Source organism: Colias eurytheme, chromosome 26, assembly GCF_061535395.1.
Source record: "Colias eurytheme isolate Ceu_HAF_F1 chromosome 26, ilColEury1 Martin Lab GWU primary, whole genome shotgun sequence".
Taxonomy (NCBI): Eukaryota; Metazoa; Arthropoda; class Insecta; order Lepidoptera; family Pieridae; genus Colias; species Colias eurytheme.
In genome coordinates this window covers 7394798-7418460 of record NC_143005.1, presented here as the reverse complement: position 1 = coordinate 7418460, position 23663 = coordinate 7394798, and the positions used below count along the sequence as shown (strand labels likewise).

The window sequence follows — 23663 nt, the reverse complement described above, 5'->3', positions numbered from 1 at the left end:
AATTTATGTTTTTTTAGTATACATCTGAACGATAATTACATATTACTTATTATAAATAGAAATCTGTTTAAAATTACGGACCCTTTACGGACCATAGTCAATGCCAATAATGACGTTGACGCAAGCGTATAAACGGAAAATGTCAAAATATGACATAATAAATAAAATCACATTGTCAAGTGTCAATTTTGTCAAATACGATTTGTTTGTTACGCATTATAATTTGTTGAAATTTTACGGGTTTCTATAAAGTGTAAACACTACAAATTAATTGTGAATAATATACTACAGTAACGCTACATTATAAAATACGTAAGTATACCTAACAGTTAATTAAACCTAAAGCTAAAGGATACAAGAAAATCGTGTGTATAATGTGTGTAAAATTATAGTTTACCGGATATTTTACCTTTGTTTTGTGATAATACGTATATAATTATGACGTGATAAGTGGAGATATTATCAAAAAAATATGAAATTATTTGTGTGGCTTTGTACCTTTAAAGGGTTTTTGTATAGTTATGATGCAAGCTGAGGAAATGACATCAGAGTTTAGTCATGTTCAGATATTCTCGGGGCTATGAAGCTGTTAAAATTTAGACCACATCCGATGTTATTATTGCCAAGATAATAAATTTCCCCAGTTCAACTATAATTCTATAATCTGAGTTCATTAGGGGTTTTATCTTATCTAATTAGTGCCTATATATTATCTAGTTCTCATATTTGCAAAGTGATTACTTGGTGGCATGTCCTAAATAATTCAATAATATTAATTATAAATAAGTTGATATAATGATATATTATTGTTGTAAGCAAGTAAACATCAACAATTTTGATTCAATAGTTATTTTTAGGACTTGATACTTAGTTATACTGTATGTTCATGATTCAATGGAATGGAAACTTATTTTCAACTTGATTCAGACATTTCTTTATTGAATAAAAAATTCTTGAATAAATGGTTCAATAATTCAGAATAACCTATCTCATCTCATCAGCTGATTTAGCGTTAGAGCAATCAACATCCATTTTTCCATTCATGTAAATACAACAATTGCGTGTAGTTACATTATATTAGGTTTGGTATATCAGAAATATTGTAGGGGTTAAAACTATTAAAAATATATCTTTAAAAAAAAAAGATGTGTGGCACTCGGGGACTGCCGCGGTAAAGCTATTGCATGCTATGCCTTCAAGCCACACCTCCGCGCCCGTCGGAGTGGGGAGCGTGAGGTTTTTCGTTACGCAATTTCGGTCCCCGCGCTCAAGGCCCGCGATCGAAGATATGCAATAGCTTAAAACTTTTTGGGTGGAAGCTATAGCCACTTATTTCTAGTTCAAATAAGATTAAAACTTTAGTTGTGTATTCAGCTTCATGAAAAATTGTTAATCTGTTATTATTTTTTCTTGACTCTGTTAATAATAAATATGTAATCGAATTATTTTTCGAAAGATTTGGTTTGCCATGACACCTATTTCTTTTAGATAATCAAAGATAACTAAAGATATCTTTAATGTGAAAGACAAACTAAATAAATGTTATGTATCAAGAAAATTGATCAAGTAATAAAACTTTTGAATGAATTCAATTATTCAATGACTTTTTTGTCAAATTTTTCATGACTTTTTAATGTGTGATTTTTTTCATTTATTTAATCAAAGTATACATACTGCTTAATATAATTATCAACACATGATTTGATCTCCATGAATGGCCGATCTATTTCTTAAGTTTCAATATACATGATCTCACAGAGTGATGGGTCAAACCCTATCGGAGCCCGTAACAGACAAGCAGTCGTCAACATGCCAAGACGCCCGCTACCTCGTGGGCTCCTCGTGCATGCAGGGGTGGCGAGTGTCTATGGACGATTCGCATACACACATCTTGTCGCTGCCCGATGATCCAGGGACTGCGTTCTTTGCGGTTTATGATGGGCATGGGGGTATGTTGAATTGTTTATACTATTTACAAGGCTTAGCTCTTTATTTTTTATCAATAACTAGCTGCGCTCCGTGGTTTCACCCGCGTGCCTCCGCTACTGTTTGTCTTAGCATGATGATATATAGCCTATAGCCTTCCTCGATAAATGGGCTATCCAACACTGAAATAATTTTTCAAATAAGACCAGTAGTTCTTGAGATTAGCACATTCAAACAAACAAACAAACTCTTCAGTTCTATAATATTAGTATAGACTATAGATTGTTGCAAGATTTTATTGATGTTTTTTTAGTGAAACACGCATTAAGTATAGAAACTACTCAGCAGAACGCACTTATGTTTAAATTGAATTTGAATTAACTATTAATTATTTTTTTTTATAAATAAATTCAATTGACACAATGGATATGGCATGATTGTGGGTAGTCTTAATTATGTATTCTGAAATTCTTTCATTTATTATTGCGAAACAGTGTTTTGTTAACATCTCAATGTTTTTACAAAAAATTGTATAAATATAAAGAGAAAATTATACATTTCAGGTTCAAACATAGCAGAATATGCGGGGAAACATCTTCACAAATTTATCACAGCCAGACCTGAATATCATTTGGGGAATATCGAAGAAGCCATGAAACAGGTAAGCTACCTATTTAAAAAAATTATATCATAAAATGAAATTGTACAAATTAAATACTTCTACTTAATTTGAGTATGTAATGATTAAAAAAATTCTTTCAATCGAAAAAAATTGAGTTTATTTGTTACATACAAAAATACTTTTCTCTTTGTAATATTGTTGTACAATAACATTATAAAATAAAATGTGTAGATTGGTTATTAGTGCTCCGGGAAAATGTGGCCAATTGGCCATGATTTCCTTAAATCGTCTTTTTTCACATCTTCATTTTTAAATTTGAAGATAAGAATATTGTTTTGGTAACCTATCTACACCTTTTTACTTATGACATTGAGTCATTGATTGTAGAATACAAATAAAATAAAAAAATCCGTTCCAGGGCTTCCTAGACCTGGACCAAGCCATGTTAGAAGAGAACATGCAAGAGAAAGTCGCTGGTAGCACGGCTGTAGTGGTCCTCATAAAGGATAATACGCTATACTGCGCTAATGTGGGCGATTCCAGGGCCGTGGCTAGTGTTGGGGGTGCGGTGAGTGATATTGAGTAATTTTTTTAACTGACTTGAAAAAATGAGGTTCTCAATTTTTTGTAAGTTTATTTTGAACTGAAAGAAAATGGAAAACTAGATTTTGGTAGAAAAAATGAGATGTTAATATATTTTTGTTTAAATTTATATTCAGATTATAGAGCTGAAGAGTTTGTTTGATGTGCTGATCCCTAAATTAGGTTTAAAATGAAAATAATTTATTTTGTATTGGCTATAATTGGCTATTAATAATAACATGCAGCATCAAAAAAGTCACAAAAACTGAAAAAATATCCCCACTGCGGATGAAACTGCGTGTCATATCATAATATACTAGCTGACCGCGCGCGGCTTCGCCCGCTTTGTAAAAAACTTAACAAATTATATACTAAATCCTGCGTCAAGAACTATGCTATCCATTTGTGAAAACAGAATGAAAATCGATGCATTAGTTTTTGGGTTTATCGCGAACAGAAAGACAGACAGACGCTACGGATGACATTATTTTATAATACGTAGTGATATTATTCTCCAAATTTGTTACCTAATATTTTTATAACAGGTGGAGTCACTTTCCTACGACCACAAGCCGAACAACAAAGAGGAGCTAGAAAGAATCACCGCGGGAGGGGGTTGGGTCCAACTGAACAGGGTTAATGGGAACCTGGCCTTATCCAGGGCATTGGGGGATTATATATTCAAGAGGAATTATAGGATGTCGCCGAGGGATCAGATTGTTACTGGTTAGTGATAGATTTTTGATATTTTTTTCTAAATCCGTCTATCTGTATCTACATGTTACACTGAAAGACCAAAAACGTTAATTGAGCGAAAAAGCGTGTGTTGTTCACAGTAAAATATCCACATTGCGAGATTTTTATTATCTATACATATAATAAAATCGTAGGAAAGTCAAAACTGTACATTGAATATTTTTTTAAAAGAATACATAATCCATGATCTATAATCGATATAGAAGCCAAAAACATAGTTTTTAGAATTTTTGTCTGTTTGTCTGTTTGTCGGTTTGTCTGTTTGTCTGTTTGTCTGTATGTTTGTCCAGGCTAATCTCAGAAAGTACTGCACGGATTTACTTCAAATTTTGCATGAATATTACTAACAGGTCGGGTCAGGCTGTTATATACATATTATCATGCTATCACCTTCGGGGGAGGAGCTGTGAACCTTTATTTTTCTTACGTATTCCGTGTACTACGACAGCGTACAATATAAAGACTCATGTTTAAATGTTGTTTTTGAGTAAGCCATGCTATTGTCTACCTTTACACTATAAAAACTACATCATTTAAGTAATTTTGGCAGAGAAACAGTATAATGAATCTTAGTAGTATAAAGACAAATTTAAAACAGCGCCATCTATGAGATTTCATTAAAATTAAATCAATTTACATAATATTAACGCTCCTTGGAAATTCATAATTTAAATATTATGATGTTGGTGAGTTTGTTTTTTTTTTAAGTTAAATAAATAATTAATATCTTCCCAGAGTAAATTTCAGGTGCGCTTATATTTCATGTGAATATACTAAATTTTTATAAGTGAGGGTAGATGTTTATTATTTGATGTTAGTTACAGTTATATAGGTAATAGACGTAGTATTTGTATTCTCTTTGGGTAATAGTAGATAACAGTGATTGTGTTCATTGGTTAGGTACATTTTTAAAAATCTTCGGCTTTTTTTTAATTTTCGCCTTCTTGCGTTCCCACAAAAGGTAAGTTGTAGCTTTTATATTTATTGTTTATTATAATTATATAGTTAGACTCATGTTTTTAATTAGTTAAAGTTATGACAAAATAAGAAAATGATGAAATTTTATTTTTATCATGTATAACTTTTACAAGACTATATTATACGCCCAAAGAAGGTCACTTTAGTTCTTGATAAAACTTTATTTGAATTTATATTTTTGGTTTTATGGCATTCAAATGCTTTATAAATATAAATTTATAAAGAATAGAAAAAATTCGATCACGAGGCGGGACTCGAACCCGCATCCTTTCGCGCCATTCCGGGGCGGATGCCTGACCAACTCAGCCACTCGTGACCCGCCATAAAACCAAAAATATAAATTCAACAAAAAAGGTCGTGTCCCATCGTTACAATATTGTATTCCCTGAAAAGTGCTTCATATTGGTTGAAATGGTTGTTAATCATCTCAATAGATGGCGCGCGGTGTGTCCCTTCAGACACATAAAACTGAAAGAATAGAATAAATTCGATTGCTCTGGCGGGTCACGAGTGGCTGAGTTGGTCGCGCCGGAATGGCGCGAAAGGATGCGGGTTCGAGTCCCGCCTCGTGATCGAATTTTTTCTATTCTTTATAAATTTATAAAACTTTATTTGTTAGTAGCTTTTTATTAAAATTAGGTACACTTATCTTTTGATTTTTTTTTTATTTACAGATTCAATGTTCATAAAAATTGACGATTTGCGTGAGGATGTAGTGGAAATTAGTAACCTTGCGCGTGGTCAATCAATATTCAATACATATTATAATAAAATTCTAGAAAAGTGATGTCTGTAAAATGAAAATATGTAAAAAAAATAGCAGGGGTTATTATTAAATCGATCTCAAACCCAAAACTGTAGTTATCATTTTTTTTGTCTGTTTGTCTGTATGTTTGTGCACGCTAATCTCAGAAACCGATTTAGATGCGGTTTTCACTAATATATTGTGGTAATCTTCATTTAACATTAAGTGTTTATTTCATGTTAATCGGTTTGTAAATAAAAAAGTTATGACCATTTAAGTATTCACGGCGAACATTTGCAAAGGCATTCTATTGTACACTATACAGTGTACGATAAAACGTAAGTTATCTGTTATACGCTACAGTAATTATTCCTTATAAATGTCCAGGTGATCATATCGAAAGTCCCCAAGGGTGGGGGGGTAAGCTGAGGTAGTAGGGGGGGAAGGGGTCAAATTAGAATTATGCTTACTTCTAGGTAAATTTTATACATAAAATGTCCTTTAAATTATGTCGTATTATATTTTTAACCCCTTTTAACCATTTTTAAACATCAAAAAGATGGGTGATAAGTGTTTGACCGCTATGTTTGTCTGTTTGTGCCACCGTAGCTCGCTAACAGGTAATACGAATTAGATGCGTGTTAGGCAGCATATTTTCCGACGCTGGTTCTTAGATAAAGTGTATCAAAATCGGTTCATCCATTTATTATACCTAGGTATATAGAGGTAAAAGTGGGAATGTGGGAAAAAATATTAGTTATATTTTTATCCAATTCGGTTTATCCATTTATTAGATTACAGCGGTGAAAGTGGGAATGAACAATAATCGAATGTGGTCAAATAATATACTCAAGCGGCATATCAAAATATAAAAGAGCAACGTGTTTTATCGAAATCGGTTCATCCGTTTATTACATTTAGGGGTGACAGTGGTTAGATAAATAAACCAAATGGAGCATCAAACGACAGGATATGACGTGTACATATAGGTATAATTAGATAATATGGTTTACATCAAAATCGGTTCTGCCATTTACTAGGTGTGGAAAGAGAAGGGTTGAAAGTCTGTGAAAGAAGAGGGGGATATGGGAGCGAGAGGATAGCCACACCCTGGAAATTTTGAACTCTACTCAAAGCCACATAGGCCTGGCTCTTCAAGATACCACTTCTTTTGCCACTGTGATCCATTACAATTTGTGCACGGTTACGGCCCAACTTAAAAGATGTCAAGGAGCAACAAACTTATAGATATCAATATGATGTAGGAATGTAATATGGAGGTAGAGGTAGGTCTCGCTCACTTGAAAATATCACATGAAAATAAGAAACCGAAGTTAAAAATTTTAAAATTAAAAAGAAAAACCCAACGCAACGAAGGAAAAGGAATAAATAATAATTTTACAAACTTCCCGACGATCTTTAAAATTAAGTACCATTATAAAAAAATTTAATTGTATATGATATGATAATGATGGTATGGCAGCCCCGATGACTTTGTTTTTTTATTTTTATAAATATGTATTTAAAATGGTATTTATTTTTAAAGATCTTCGGGAAGTTTGTAAAATTAGTGAAACTTTTATTACATCGTCTCAAACTTTTTGGTCTGTGTAGCGCATGTCGCGTGACGGTCGGCTGCCGAGTAGGTATAAAGCAGTGTTCGGAGTCATTATCGTACAAATACGATAATTTTGTGCCTAAGTTTCACTTTTACTGTGGTTTCATAAAACCACACAACATTTTTTCCTTTTTCTATGCACTTTTCTTCGTTGAGTTGAGTTTTTTTTTTATTTAATTTTTATTGCACGGTCTAAACGGTTTAGTTACTACGGCGTGAGACAGGAAAGATCTGAGCGCTGAGACAAACGTCAAAACGCAAAGGAATAGAATCCGCTATCGATACTAATTATTGTCTTAAGCGTATGATGTTTTGATAAGAATTTGTTCACCTTACCAACGACTACGACGACCACGAACAAAATTTTCATCCAGTCGTCATTTAACAAAATTGTGCAAAACACAATTAAAAATAAATTATTAAAATTTCCTGTCGTTCTGGTGATTGGAATTTTTATTTTTGAGATCAACGAATGAAAAAATAGATTTTTCGTAGAAACGGTTATATATATTGTCAAAAACATCCGTACAAGGAAGGAATTTATTTTTATTTTTTAGCTCAGTTTAGTAATAAATTTTACTAACAGTTCGTTTAATTATTTATGGTAGTACGTGTTTATTCAATAAAAGTTAAGTAGTAACTACCTACTATGCAGTCACTATTCCACGCGGACGAAGTCGCGGGCACAGCTAGTGGCTTCAATGAAATTGCACAACATATGGAGACAATTTTAATTTTTGAACATTCGTTGGTTGACCACATTTTTTTTTTTTTTTTTTTTTATAGTAACCCTAGCAATAGGGCAGGCGACTCACTTGGTGGTAGGTGATAGACGCCGCCCATGACGATCACAGCGTTGGGAACACTGCGATCGTATTGCCGGTTTTAAGGTGGAAGTTGGTTTTTCAGGAAGGTGTAGGCTCTTTGCTTGAAGGTTCCCATGTCGTATTGGTTGGGGAACACGGAAGGTGGTAAATTGTTCCACAAGAGTGTAGCACGGGGTAGGAAATGACGTGCGAAACGCACGGTTGTCGAGTGCCATGCATCCAGGTGGTGTGGATGATATTTTTGCTTGTGCCGGGCAGTGCGGTGGTGGAATTGTGCAGGTGGTATTAAGGCAAATAATTCCTCAGAACACTCCCCGTTGTATATGCGATAAAATACGCACAGAGACGCAACATCGCGCCTCAAAGCCAGAGGGTCCAGCCGATCGGTGAGCTCAGGTAGATCGACAATGCGGCAGGCACGACGCTGAAGGCGGTCAAAAGGAAGTAACTGATACTGGGGTGCTCCAGCCCATAGGTGCGAGCAGTACTCCATGTGTGGCCGAACTTGGGCCTTGTAGAGTAGTAGGCGATGTGCTGGCGTGAAGTACTGTCTCGCTCTAGCGAGCACCCCAAGTTTCTTTGAGGCTAATTTAGCCTTGTCTTCCAGATGACCGCGGAATTGTACGTCACTCGCAATGTCGATACCGAGAATTCCGATACAAGGCGTGGCTTTGAGAGGAGTGTTCTGGAATGTAGGTGACACTGCAAAAGACCTCTTTTTAGCAGAGAATACGCAAACTTGCGTCTTTGAGGGGTTAAACTCGACAAGATTGTTTTGACCCCATATTGAGACTTCTTCAAGAGATTTCTCAATTTTTGACACAAGTTGTTTCCGATGCTCATCCACTTGGTCCTGAGAGAGATTTGCAAGACCGGTATATGCGGCGTCGCCCGTGCTATCATCGGCATAACAATGTATATCGCGTACTTGCAACATATCATTGATGTGCAATAGGAATAGCGTCGGCGACAGCACGCACCCCTGTGGAACACCAGCGTTCACAGGCAGGGATTCTGAGCATGTTCCGTCGACAACGACCTTAATGCTTCGTGCCTTGAGAAAGCTGGCTATCCATTTGCATAATCTCTCAGGTAGTCCGTATGAAGGCAGCTTGGAGAGGAGCCCCTTATGCCACACCCGATCGAACGCTTTGGCCACATCTAGACTAACTGCCATGGCTTCCCCCTTACTCTCAATTGCAGATGCCCATCGATGGGTCAGATAAACTAAAAGATCACCAGCCGAGCGATTTCGACGGAAACCGTACTGGTGGTCGCTTAACAGCTGGTGATCCTCTAGATACTGCAACACCTGGGAATTAATGATGGATTCCATCACTTTTGAGAATAAGGAGGTAACCGCGATCGGCCTGTAGTTTTTCGGGTCGGAGCGAGTGCCTTTTTTCGGTACAGGGTTAAAAACATTACGGCGAATAGGATTTTATTACTTGACAAACAAATAACAATTAATATTAACATTTTTTTGGTACTTCCAGCATATCCGGACGTTCAAGTGCGAACGCTGACCGATGATTGGGAGTTTATCGTTATCGCCTGCGACGGCATCTGGGAGGTGTTGTCTAATGAAGTGAGTATCGTCGTTTATGTAGTACTAGCTGTGCCCCGCGGTTTCACCCGCATTGCTCGGCTCCTGTTGGTCTTAGGGTGATGATATTCATATTTGCCTATAACCTTCCGCGATAAATGGGCTATCTAACACCGAAAGAATTTTTAAATAATATTTCAAATCGGATCAGTAGTTCCTGAGATTAGCGCGTTCAAGCAAACAATGAAACAAACAAACTCTTCTGCTTTATAATATATAGATGAGGTTTTACTTTTGAATTAAATATTGACTTAGAATTTTTAGCTTCATGCCTTCAGAATAGTATGCAGGTACCATGGTTGTTTATAGAGAATGTTCTTGTGGCGCGTTTATTAACATTTTTACTTGGAAACGGTGTATTTTGGATCTCTAGCTGTGCCTCGCCTGCTGTCTCTGGCTAACTTCTGCTATCACTTTTATGAAATTGTCTAGGTTTTCTTTTGTATCTTGACTCTTGCTAGGTCTATGTCCTCCTACCCGCGTGTTTCGTTGCCCGTTAAAAAGTCTATAGTTACTAAATGAATACTTTATCTTCTCCCTTGTTTTTTCCTCTGTTTATTTGTACCTCTTGTGTTTTGCTTAAGTTTTCGTATCTCATTGTCCAGGAGGTAGTATCGTTATGCCGCGCACGGCTCGTGGCCGGTTGGGAGCCCGCCGCAGTATGCGAGGCACTGATGCAACGTTGCCTCGCGCCGAACTGCCTCTTGCTAACCTACCTTATCATTTATCACATTGTCCGAGGAGGTGTTTGTTTCTGACTCTTGCAAGTTCCTCCTATCACGCGTGTCTCATTGCCCGTTAAAAAGTTTATCATTTCGAAATGTTTCTTTCTGTTTCTTTTTTGACGTGACAACGTCTTATAATTCGATAGAGCCGGCTGCACGCACAAAAAAACATGACTCATACGGCGTTACCTCGCTCTGAGGCGTTCCACAGTGCAAGCGAGAGCGCGGAACGACCGACAAAGAAGCACAATCGGCCTTAAGACGTTGTCACGTTCAACTATCGTCAGTAAACCGACTTTACAGACAACCAATTTTTAGGGTTCCGTAGCCAAAATGGCAAAAACGGAACCCTTATAGTTTCGTCATGTCCGTCTGTCCGTCTGTCCGTCTGTCCGTCTGTCACAGCCGATTTACTCGGAAACTATAAGTACTACAGTGATGAAATTTGATGGGAATATGTGTTGTATGAACCGCTACAAAAATATGACACTAAATAGTAAAAAAAAGAATTGGGGGTGGGGCCCCCCATACATGTAACTGAGGGATGAAATTTTTTTTTTCGATGTACATACCCGTGTGGGGTATCAATGGAAAGGTCTTTTAAAATGATATAAAGTTTTCTAAAAAACATTTTTCTTAAAGTGAACGGTTTTTGAGATATCAGCTCTCAAAGTCGTAAAAAGTATGTCCCCCCCCCTCTATTTTTATAACTACGGGGTATAAAATTCTAAAAAAAATAGAGGTGATGCATGCTAATTAACTCTTTCAACGATTTTTGGTTTGATCAAAGTATCTCTTATAGTTTTTGAGATAGGTTGATTTAACTGTAATTTATTATATTTGCTGCTACGGAACCCTTTGTGCGCGAGCCCGAGTCGCACTTGGCCGGTTTTTCTTGTTTCTTTCTTTCTCTACCTATTACTTCTCTTGCTAATTCCTCCTATATCGTGGTCCAGGAGGTGGTATCATTTTGCCGCGCACGGCTCGTGGCCGGTTGGGAGCCCGCCGCAGTATGTGAGGCATTAATGCAACGTTGCCTCGCGCCGAACTGCCTCACGGGCGGCATTGGATGCGATAACATGACCGTTGTGATCGTTTGCCTCGTGCCCTTCCCGACTAAGGATAAGACGGTGAGTTCGTTTGTATGTTTGTTTGGTAGTTGTTAATCTTTTGTGTAGTTCATTTAAATTTATTTATGAAAAATAACACTTGTATTTATGTATTTTGTAATTGGTTTTGGCTAGTTCTTTACATATACATACGTGTATATATATCATATTTTTTATACATAACTAATAAATGCATCATCCTCTTCCATGTTCACTTAGCTTACCAACTAACACAATATATAATTAGAAAGCTACATACGCACTACGCAGTCACACACTTACTTTACATTCGTATTATGATCAAACCAACACACACACTCACTCAGTTTTTATAAATTATTTTTTTAGCTAATGATATTATGTGCCAAAATAATTACCATTCAATTATTTTTTCATTGCACAAAACTAAAACACGATATTTTACAATGAATTTTTAATCTAGTTCAGTTATCTTAACGATTGATAAATTGTAGGTTATTACAATTATGTTTCACACAAAAATGCGATTTATCTACCATTTACTAACGTATAATTTTCAATGCAGACACCATACAAGTACCTCGACACTCAACGCCCCAACAAATATTGGACTCTGGGCTCGAGACGTTTTTCCTAATTAATAAGAAAAATACGTCAATATAAAATCGTTTTGTATGTTTGTCTGTGAGATATTGATACTGGGATTCATATTGTGATATTAAAATTTACTTGTGATATTTAAAATTCTGTAAGATTGAGGTGTGGATGTGTGATCATTAATGTTATAAAAATTTAAAAGTTAGTTCATTGGTTTTTTAAATAAATTTTTCAAATTTACTTCGATCGAAATATACACGAAGCAAATGCGATTCGATGAGATTTTCACATGATTTTGTTACTTTTTCGATTGTCAAAATGACTGACTTTAGTCTTAGTTGTTTATGGTATTGTTTTGAATTAACCCTTTGAGTTATTATTTGTAATACTGTATTAAAATAGAAAATGTAACGATATAACAAACATTCATTTATTATTAGATTATAAATATTAAAGTGAAAAATAATTACTGTCTCGACGTTTTAACATGCATGTGACTAATTATTATTATTTTGCTAAATTAATTAATAATTTAAAGTGACTAAAATTTGCCTAATATGTATAAAAACATAAAAACTGTACCAAAGACAATTCATTACTTTATAGTAGACAACATAGAATATTAGTTTCTAATATTCTCTATGGTATATGAAAATAATGTTTGTCACAAATTCTTATAATTGTTATAATAAAGGATTATAATATTTTTTTTAGAACAGGCAAGCTACAAAAGATTTAGTCACTTTAAACTTGTTTTCATTTTATACGCACTTTTTAATTTATTAAACCGCTTGTAATGCATGGTAACACTACAATTTTGTAAATAAATTGCTTAAAAATCATTTGTTGTTTTTATTTGTGTCTTAGTTTCCTATGCTTTTATTGGTGTGGGTTTAACGCTCGTTTTTAAATCAAATTTTAATTTTATTGAATGTCGTAGCTAAATATGATCGATGACTCGGTGTTGTGTGATACTTACTCCTTTCAATACTATTTGTGTTAAAATGAAAACCATAGAAGTTTTTACTTAAGCTTAATATAAATGGATGAATTTTTCATTACGAAAGGTAAGATAACTTGACAAGAATTTTTTTCGATACAGAAATTGTAATATGTATATCTCAATCTGATAGTGACAGTGCATAGTATTCTAGTTACTTGTCTATTTAGAAAATGATCACTGAAACAGATAGATGAGAAAAGTTCTTTAAAAACAATATATTGAAGTTACCAGATATTATACACATCAAGGTAGACACCTAGCAGTAAGCCCGGCCGTACACAGACTGCTAGAACGGTCGATCGTTGACTGCTCGAGCTGTCGCTACAAACCGCGCAGTTGACGGCTTGAAGCGGTCGCGACTGCTCGAGCAGTCCGTGTACGGCAGTGAATGAATGTCTATAGATCACCGCGCGGTCGCGGCTTCAAGCCGTCGCGTCGGTCTCAACTGCTTGAAGTGGTCCGTGTATGGCCGCCCTAAATCTTACCAGCAAATAATGATAATAGTGTTTCTTATTGTATGAGCAAATTCTGACTACACAACGTCTGATTAAGGCCATAATTTGAAATTATAATTATAGTCGTATCTTTAGGATGAAAGTACTTTATAAAATTATATTTTCAGAGCTCACTACCAGCAGAACAAATGTTAAACGACAAATTTATGGCGAACATGGAAGATCTCTTGTACGTGGAAGATGAAGAAGAAGATTTGAAGTAAATTAAATTATATATTTATAAACAATCGTCAATTATGGTGGACTTTTGTAGTAGTAAAGAATATATTTTGCCCTTCGTGTCTGTCTAGATAGATTCTGTAGTTCTAATTCTAGGCCCTGTTTATGGAAGTATTTGGTTATTTAATAGTTGTTTCTTTCGCCTTCAACTAATTTAAGAAATTTCTCATTTCTTTCTAAAAGAAAGTAAAGAGTTTATATGAATAAAAGGAAAGGTACGGTATTTAATATCAAAACTTTTATGCCAATTATTGGCTGATATTACCCCGTCCGTTCATTTCTCACGCACACAAAGATAATAAACTCGTATGTAATATGTATAAAGCTGTTACGCACACATGCGTAGAAGTTGTCGCTTTTGGACACAGCTATTACAGGGTACACTATCTATCTAGTCAGTATATTCAATCAATAATATTTTATGGCAGGAATATCATTAAAGGGTACATCATTAATAGTGAAACTATAATTGGTAAGGGTAGTTGTAATATTGCAAAGTAAAAGATATCATCATCATCAGTCCATATTTGTTATCACTGCAAGGAAACCACAATGTATTTTTTCATTTATTGAGTATAAAAATATACTTCCTAAAAAGTATGAGTAGTAATGGTCGTAGTAATGGCATATACTACGTCACCAAGCCAACTAGACCCTTTTCAACTGTGACGTCACCCGCCCATGTCTCGGGTACAGATAGCAAAAAAAAAATATTAATAATATCACTGTTCGCTCTCCGCTATGAATAGTATTATTTTTCCCCATTTCGAGGGCTGTCTATGAATAACAACACAGTAAAAACTTAAACAAATAACAACAAAAAACTTAACAGTCAACAACAATCTTTAACGATTAATAATAAAAAGTACAGAAATAACTAGCGATGCGAAACGTACGAATGCGTCGATGCTGCGAACCGTACTAAGGCGAACGCGGTACCTGAGGCGGTAAGCGGGCGGGGAGGCCGCATTCCACCCGAGCGTCTAGTTGGCTTGGTCGAATAATAATTGATAATTTAAATACCTACAAAGGACACTCAAGTTTGAGGCACGGCAGAAGTTACCAATAAAAATCACAAAAAATATTAATGAATGACCTTGTGAATGACATTTATTATTTTATTTATTGACGTTTAAATGTATTAGGTATTATCTTGGACAATTAAAATCAAATTAATCAAATCCACAATTTTATGGGAACAAAAACGATGTGTAAATCATAAATTTTATCCTGAAGTAATTTATTAAGTATAAAGTTAAAAATATAATATTGTATATTTTATAATGAAAGAACCTTTGTATTTTTATTATTTAAAAAAAGCGCGCCAAATTCCGACAAGCCATTTTATTGGTGAGTATGAAGTGTTGCTACACTTCGTTTAAATGCAATAAACATATAAATAAAATTAAATAAATACTTGAAAAACAAAAGTTCACCATACCATCAGTCGCAAATAGTCAAGACATAAATTGCCTAGTCCATACTGATTTTACTTTTCCATATTTTAAGGCTGATATTAAATTTAATTTTCAGTTTAGATCGTTGGTCCTAGTCCTTATACAGGTTAGAATATTAATTGATACTGGATAAGATTACATATATGCACAATGACATTTCAATACATTAAAATTATAGTCTTAAGTAAAAAAAAAATGATCATAGTCTATGGTCTATGGTCATCATAAACTCTATTCATTGTCATAATGTTGTAAAGGGCATGGGCATTAAGCTATGGTCAAAATGTTGTATGTATTAAACATATGTTGTTTGTTTTGGTTATATTTAAAATGTTAAGCTTGTTTAAAATGGGTATTTGTATGATGGTTCAAAGTAAAGTGCGTTTTTAAAAAGCGATACAATACTTTTTATATAAATTCGTTTTATTAAAGAAGTGAATCATTTCAAGAACTGTATTATTGTTAATACAACAGTAAATACACGATATACTGGTAAAATATTCTTAAAATAAAAATTATGTCGCTGCTCATAACGAAAGTTTAAAATACTTTGAATAAATGAATTAATCTACCTCTACAGAAAATTAAAGACTTATTTTTTGTAGATTCAGTAGCAATATGGCATCATTATTTGTAAACAATATTACAAAATATATTTTATTTTTTATTAAAACAACTGTTAACAATAAAAAAATTGTGAATTATCTTTTTCAATAAATTAATACAATTAAATGATTTAAATTTAATGCAAGAATAATCCCTCTTTACATTTTTAATATATTCTTTTTTATATATAGGGCAAGTTTTACAACAATATTTTTGTGATTTTCTGTCGAATAGTTTATTTGTACTGTAATGATGTCATATTATAGCATAGGTAGTCATTTTATTTGCATTTTATCGTGCCAAATTGGTTTTTAATTTATATCATGTTTACTGTAGCAATTTTAATACTCAAACCTTATATACCCATAAAGCAATTTCTCTGAATAATTCACCTAGTCAAATACTTTTAAAATAAGTACATAATAATAGTGGTTCCTAGAAGGTATTGCGGCATGACATGCATCACGCGGTGTCATGCATTAATGATTGTTTAACGGTGCATTTACGAACTATAACCTAGAGCAAGAGCACACCCCGGACACTCCATACAAAATTATCGTTTTGACAGTCACACTGTAGAGACTGCAAATGTGTGTTAACGCTTTATGGTTGGCACATTTTTGACTAGCGTAAATAAAAAATTCGCGTTTTTCTGTTGAAATACATCCTTAAACAGCACAATATCTAACCATTTTCTATGAAAAACGATGATCACAAATCCAAAATAATAAAATTACTTTAAGTCAATTTGATTAATGTTGTCAATGTTCGTTGCGTATCGTCCTTGCAGAAAAATGTGGCCCATTTTAATCACGATCGCGCGGGGTGAGGTAAGTTTTTAATTTTGGCGGGAGGCGGAGAGTGTCCGTTCTGTAGCGTTTAGCTACTAAGTATTATATTGTATTCTGTGGCAAGAGCATAATTTCGTGATCTTTTAGTATAAACGAAAACTCTTATTCAGTGTTGTTCAGTAATTAGAACATTGCATAGAATCTTTTCGAACGCACTTAGAACAACAAAATAACGCTCTACGTCTGTTTACACTAAAAGAATTTGATATACCTAGTCGGGTTAGAATGAGCATTCGCTCGTTTGATAAAAATGCACCGGTCGATAATTGAAATGAATGACATGCAAAACTCTGGCAGCTGATTGATGCAGCAGCAGAATCATGCAGCATGACAATTCACGTAAACGCATGTCATGCTAGCATTATCGTCTAGAAACCACTTTATATACAAGTCACACTATTATCAAAATTTTACTATTTATGATTATTGCATTTCATTTGTAAATTGTAGTAATTTTATTTATAAGTACCTTATTATATTAAGGGCAAATACTATGTTACTAGTTACGTTGCTAAAAATTATATTAGTTATGTTGTTATTATGAAATTTATCGTTAGCTTATAAATTAATTTTCCTAGTAATAAGTCACTATTAAATTATAATACATGGAAATAATATAATAGATTATAGTAGAAAATATAATAATAGAATATATAAGCATTATCAATTGTCTAATATCTCATGAATTACGGCCATTAGATTTCTGTGTTATTTATGAAATAAAATATGGAAGAAACTTCAGATGGAGCGATGCCGAACTAAACCGAATGATTTATCGTCATTTCCATAAAGCTATGTGTGCTGTCATTTCGCCGTTGCACTGTACGAACACGGTGCTTCTGTGTGCGTGTTATGTTACCAGATAATGAAAAATTTCCCAAATTTTTGCCCGACTACGGAAGAAAGAGGGTTATGTTTTTCGAGTGTAGGTATGTATGTATAATATTTCTTTGACACGCCCTGCAGTATAAACAGCTGTTGGATCGATTTTGAGTTGTGACTTGTGAGGTGTCATTGCAATCATCTGAATTATGAAGGTAGCTGTGGTGGTAGTGACGTAGGCTACATAAATTATTAGCAGTCATGTTTTAATTTTTATTTTAATATAAATTCGGGTTTTTGATACAGGGTGCCCCGTTTATAGTGGTCCAAAAATTTTTTTCAGCTTGAGAGCATCATGAGTAATCATTTAAAACAAACTTTAGTTAAGCGAAAACTTATGGTTTAGAAATTATGATTTTTTTTATAAATAATCCGGAGTTTCAATATTTTTGTCACAAAACCACTCTGATATGAAAACTACTGGACCGAATTGAATGAAATTTGGTATAGGTATAGCGCAATAACCTACCTATCGCACTATAGACTCATCTTGTGTAAATAATTAAACTGCATTTTTTTATTTTAACTTTTTCTGTAGTTTTTTGAATTTCTCGGCAAAATATTGATTTTTCGAAAAAATCCTGTGAAAAAAAAATGTACCACCAAGGTTTTGCTGGTACTGCTAAAAACTACCTTAACATAGGGTTATTCTTGACACAAAAAATCATAGTTGTCCTTCGATTGTAACATCTTCAAAAAGAACATCATGTACATTAAAGCATGGAAATCGAAAAATTACGAAATTTACCATAATTTAATTTTAATCATTTGGAACGGCCAATTTATGTTTAAAGAACCATATATTGCCGTAAAAGTCATTACAAATCAGTATTCACATGGCTATAAAACTATTTGAATGAAATAAAATTTTAACCTGCCAGCCAAGATAACATAACTTTATTCTAATGTCAATTTATTGAGTTTTTTTGTTGTTTAGTTTTTATGTTTAAATCTTAATAAAAGGTTTGGAGAATTAATAAAACAAAATAAATATTAATTAACATATTGTTTATTTTTTACAAAAGGTTTTCAAAATGCCGTCCGCCTTTCGCTAAACATAATCTGCATCTGCGTAAGAAATTTCTTCGCAGCCTATTAAAAGGCTGCCGGCTTTCATTAATGACTGTTATATCCACTTGAATTTTTAGGTATGAACCTATGGTAATAAATGGTATAATACCATAAATTGGTATACAAATGTACCTATGTATAATGAATGTATGGTTATTTATAGGCATAAATTCAAGTGGCTATAACAGCCATTAAAGGAAGCCGGCAGCCATTTAAAAGGCTGCGAAGAAATTTCTTACGCAAATGCAGATTATGTTTAGTTAAGGCGGACGGCATTTCAAAAACCTTTTGTAAAAAATAAACAATATGTTAATTAATATTTATGTTGTCTTATTAATTCTCCAAACCTTTTATTAAGATTTAATCATAAAAACTAAACAACAACAAAAAACTCAATAAATTGACATTAGAATAAAGTTAAGTTATCTTGCCTGGCAGGTTAAAATTTTATTTCATTCATTTTAAGTTTTATAGCCATGTGAATACTGATTTGTAATGACTTTTACGGGAATATATGGTTCTTTAAACATAAATTGGCCGTTCCAAATGATTAAAATTAAATTATGGTAAATTTCGTAATTTTTCGATTTCCATGCTTTAATGTACATGATGTTGTTTTTGAAGATGTTACAATCGAAGGACAACTATGATTTTTTGTGTCAAGAATAACCCTATGCTAAGGTAGTTTTTAGCAGTACCAGCAAAATCTTGGTGGTACATTTTTTTTTCACAGGATTTTTTCGAAAAATCCATATTTTGCCGAGAAATTCAAAAAACTACGGAAAAAGTTAAAATAAAAAAATGCAGTCTAATTATTTACACAAGATGAGCCTATAGTGCGATAGGTAGGTTATTGCGCTATACCTATACCAAATTTCATTCAATTCGGTCCAGTAGTTTTCATAACAGAGTGGTTTTGTGACAAAAATATTGAAACTCCGGATTATTTATAAAAAAAAATCATAATTTCTAAACCATAAGTTTTCGCTTAACTAAAGTTTGTTTTAAATGATTACTCATGATGCTCTCAAGCTGAAAAAAATTTTTGGACCACTATAAACGGGCCACCCTGTATTATTTTATAATATTGTAAAAATTATTTTGTTACATAAAGCACCTATCTACTAAAGTTATACATGGACAAAATAATTTTATTCAATTTTTATTAAATAAATTACATTAAATATATTAAATAAATTAGGTACATTAAATTTATTAAATAAATTACATTAAAAAAAGTTTTTATTTTTCAAAACATATGAATGCGAATAGCGGTAGTTTTTAGTCGAGAATGCGGGACATTAATTTATTTTCATCATATCCATCATGGAGTTCACATGAATTAAATCGCAAGCGAAAACGACGCTTTTTATAAAAGTAACAAAAAATGTATTTAATGCTTTTTAAAATAATCTAATAATGACCATGGACTTTTATTGCACTATACAAATAATCACATTCACGATCGAAAAATCCAACAGCACTACCCCGAATATCTTTTAACCATTTTACCCCTAAAAATGGCAAATTCATTTTCAAAATACTGGCAGCATACGTTGAAGTTTTGTATTCCTTCGTATTTGTAAAATTATTATTTGTATACAAAATTAAATAAGCCAAATAATCTACAGAAAATCTGTAAAACGATGTTTTATCTTTTTGTTTGTTTTCGGGAACAAGTTTTACAGCGTTTTAATATCACAAGACAGCATTTTTTTACTAAAATATCAAACCCCTTTTGACGTATTGCATGACACTAGAATCGCTATAGCACTAGCGGAGGAACGTATTCGTTTTTGATTTCGTATTTTCTTTGACAAGGGCGATAAATGATTGACATGCTCCATCTGTATTTTATTTTGTAATCTAAGGGAAGAAAATAGAAATTCAGATTAAGTATAATAAACTTTTCTGAGTTCCTAGATTGAAATAAATATTTTTTTTAACTCTAAAAGTCAGTTTCTTTCATTACAAGTTTACCAATACCATTTTAAAGTCGTATTTTCGGCGTGGTTAGACCAATTAACATCAAATAAGGGATTTAAATATGCATTAGTCATTAGTCAATGTTTATAATTAGTCTAAGTAGTTAATCAGTGTTAGTTGTAAGTGTGTATGTAAATAATGTAAAGGTGTGTAAGTAAATGGTTTAAAAATAAAGTTGTACATTTTGAGTGTTTGTTTTATTTCTTCTAATTGGTGCCTATTTAATTTTTAGTTGTATTCTATTACAATTCTTATATTTGTATGAAAAAAGAGCGTGTGTGCCAAGCACACGTGTCAGAAGTGAAGCTTCTTTGGCAAGATTCAAAGATACCAAAATCGTCGCCTTCATGACGCGACGGTATTGCCACAGTATTACCATTATTTCCTACAGTAGTGCGACGAATGTACTTGTGCAGAGAAACGGAGGGGAACTGGCGGGGGTCGGGCGACGCGGGCCGCGTAAAGCAAACACGCTTAGTTTGCTTTACCTAGCGCGAAAGGATGACGCAGTCGTATTTTTTGTGTAATAATTTTATTATACATAGGTACTTACATATTCTATTATGACGCGCACAAACTGTTCGGTTTACGGATGTAAATCTACATTGAAATCCCAGAAGGAAACAATATTTCAGAAAGATTGTATTAATTGTATCTGTTGAATTAAAATCAAAGCTATGTATATGTTGTCCTCATTATTTTCTAATCAGATTGTACATCCCAATGCGAATGCATTACTTAGTTAAATGTTATAATATACAATTAAGAACATCCAAAAATAAAGTGTCCACGTAAATAATATTTAGCAGTGCAATATCTGTAATTATATATTTATGAACAAATAATTACATCAGATTTAATAATCGCAATTATTTTGAATGTACATATGAATAAAGATTTCATCATAATATTAATAATCACAATTGTTTTATTTCCCATTTGGTGGTTGCAACCCTAGCGTATTTTCGTGTGGCAGCGTAATTACCTACGCTGGCGGCGGCATCGCGCGACATCAAAGGCGATTCCTTACTGTAGGAAATAATGGTAATACTGTGGTATTGCCATGACGCAAACTTGCACTTCAAACATTTTTGTTTTAATGGCGAAATACGCAGGTTCTGTACCTATTAAATTATTATGCTTAAAAATTGTCAAATCATTGGTCTCCGTTACATTCTGTGTAAATCGTACGCTACATAGTCTTATGTTTATATCATACATATTATACTTTAAACTCATTATCTGTATGATATTGAAATCGGATACACTTAATCCGTTGAATAGAAGCGCATGTGAATATCACGCGACTATAAATACCTAAATACATTGGCTCAAATGTTTTGAAAATGTACTTAAAGACTATGTTTTAGCATTTTTTTTTATAATATTATCGTCTGAAAAGGATGTTGGATAAATATACTTAATTTGAATTTTGAATTTGTGGGGCCTGATGGTAAGCGCTACAACCGCCCAAATACATTTGCAGTTGGCGTTAGATCCATTGCAGACATAACAAATGCATTGACGACGTAAAGAGGGAAGGGTTAATGAAAGGACTTACGAAAGTAAGCAAGGAAAAGAGTATAAAGGCTAAAGAAAAGGATTCGTTTCCGGCTCCCCCACTCACCGAACCAAAAACATATACGAATTCTACTATTTCACGCCAATTTTCTGTGGCGGTGTGGTAGCCGGTAGGTTTCTACTTCCCCGGTGCAAGCTGGCTTAATTCGTGCAATCGTGCCAAAGGGTAGACTCCCAGTCAGGCAATTTGAATAGAAGTAGAGATCAAAACTATTGAAGAGTTGTGTGACATAAAATATCACCTAGGTCCTAAGTATTATTTTACGAGAACCTAATGTAACTATGTATTGGTAAAATAGTTTTCATGATCGCATTAATAGTATCTACTTCTGAAGGTAATGCATTATTTTCTTATAACGGAAAAGAAGTTATAATAGATCATATAGGTAGATCGGTGTCTTTTACGCGTATCTACCATGAAATAGAGAGAGAATACAATGTACATTGTACATAATACTTCGTACAATTCGAAATCACTGGTATTTTCTAGCATTGGTGCGAAAATATATGACTTCATTGTTTACGTGGGTTGATCTTGTCCTTTGATAAATAATATGTAAGTATCAAAACACGTGAATGTTTTTACGAATCAAACATAAAGCTTTAGTTAGTAATAGGATTATTGTGTTTATATAAGTGACGGTTGCCGGTTCTCATGCAGGAGTAGCGTCGCGTCAGCCACAGCGATCGCGTCGTGAGTAGACAGCTTTATTTATTTCATACCGTTTTTTGGAAATTTTTTAATTTCGTCGTCGATTTTTGGAAATCTTAAAAGTTGGCACGGAAGATAGATAGTGCGATCAGTAAAACAGATGTTGATGCATCTGCCGTACCCCTAATATTTATTTATTTTTACCAATGTGTTTATTATTCGTAAAGTCCAAAACTAATAAAAGTAGATCTTACCATACACTCTTTTTACTCTTTTAGGGTATTTTATTGTTAGGGTCTCAAGTATTCAGTGATAAAAATGTCATAGAGGTATAGCTACTTTAATTCGGCATCTATATAAAGCAAACTTGGGAACTGAAATAAGTATCCAGTTATTTTTAAAGTGAAACTTTTATTACATCGTCTCAAACTTTTTGGTCTGTGTAGCGCATGTCGCGTGACGGTCGAACCGTACGATAATATTATCGTACAAATACGATAATTTTGTGCCTAAGTTTCACTTTTACCGTGGTTTCATAAAACCACACAACATTTTTTAATCAACATATCATTCAGGTATTGAAATGTTCCTAACTGATATAACATGAATGTTTCTACGGATTAACGGTTTTAACGGATGAGGTTTAAACTTTAAATCCTGTATGGTGTAATCAGGCCAGCGTGATGTCCTACAGTCCTATACCTAGTTACCACTAGTAACTATAAAGTCTTGAAACATTGTGATTATTAATTACCTACCGAAGCAAAATA

The 23663-nt window shown here is 33.6% G+C and overlaps 1 protein-coding gene across 3 annotated transcripts; it reads left to right on the top strand.

Moving 5' to 3' along the window:
* Positions 1 to 181: 181 nt before the first annotated feature.
* On the top strand, positions 182 to 14397 carry LOC149897272 (putative protein phosphatase 2C T23F11.1). 3 transcript variants are annotated; one of them, XM_090116815.1, is made up of 8 exons: positions 182 to 312; positions 1759 to 1949; positions 2490 to 2587; positions 2967 to 3116; positions 3676 to 3856; positions 9551 to 9642; positions 11342 to 11515; positions 13696 to 14392. In XM_090116815.1, exons 2-8 carry the CDS (start codon positions 1763 to 1765, stop codon positions 13789 to 13791), a joined length of 978 nt encoding a protein of 325 aa, XP_089972941.1. In that variant the 5' UTR covers positions 182 to 312; positions 1759 to 1762; the 3' UTR covers positions 13792 to 14392. The 3 variants fall into 3 exon arrangements, with proteins under 3 accessions (XP_089972941.1, XP_089972943.1, XP_089972942.1); XM_090116817.1 differs by lacking the exon at positions 13696 to 14392 and adding an exon at positions 12039 to 12851; XM_090116816.1 differs by lacking the exon at positions 182 to 312 and adding an exon at positions 393 to 698 and having other exon boundaries at positions 13696 to 14397.
* The last annotated feature ends 9266 nt before the right edge of the window (positions 14398 to 23663 follow it).

What these genes read in the sequence shown, in the direction of transcription:
- LOC149897272 (XM_090116816.1), top strand. Translation starts at nt 1,763, where the DNA reads ATGGGTCAAACCCTATCGGAGCCCGTAACAGACAAGCAGTCGTCAACA. An exon ending in TCGAAGAAGCCATGAAACAG is followed by an intron (nt 2,588 to 2,966) that starts GTAAGCTACCTA and finishes AATCCGTTCCAG; the next exon opens with GGCTTCCTAGACCTGGACCA. An exon ending in TCCCGACTAAGGATAAGACG is followed by an intron (nt 11,516 to 13,695) that starts GTGAGTTCGTTT and finishes TTATATTTTCAG; the next exon opens with AGCTCACTACCAGCAGAACA.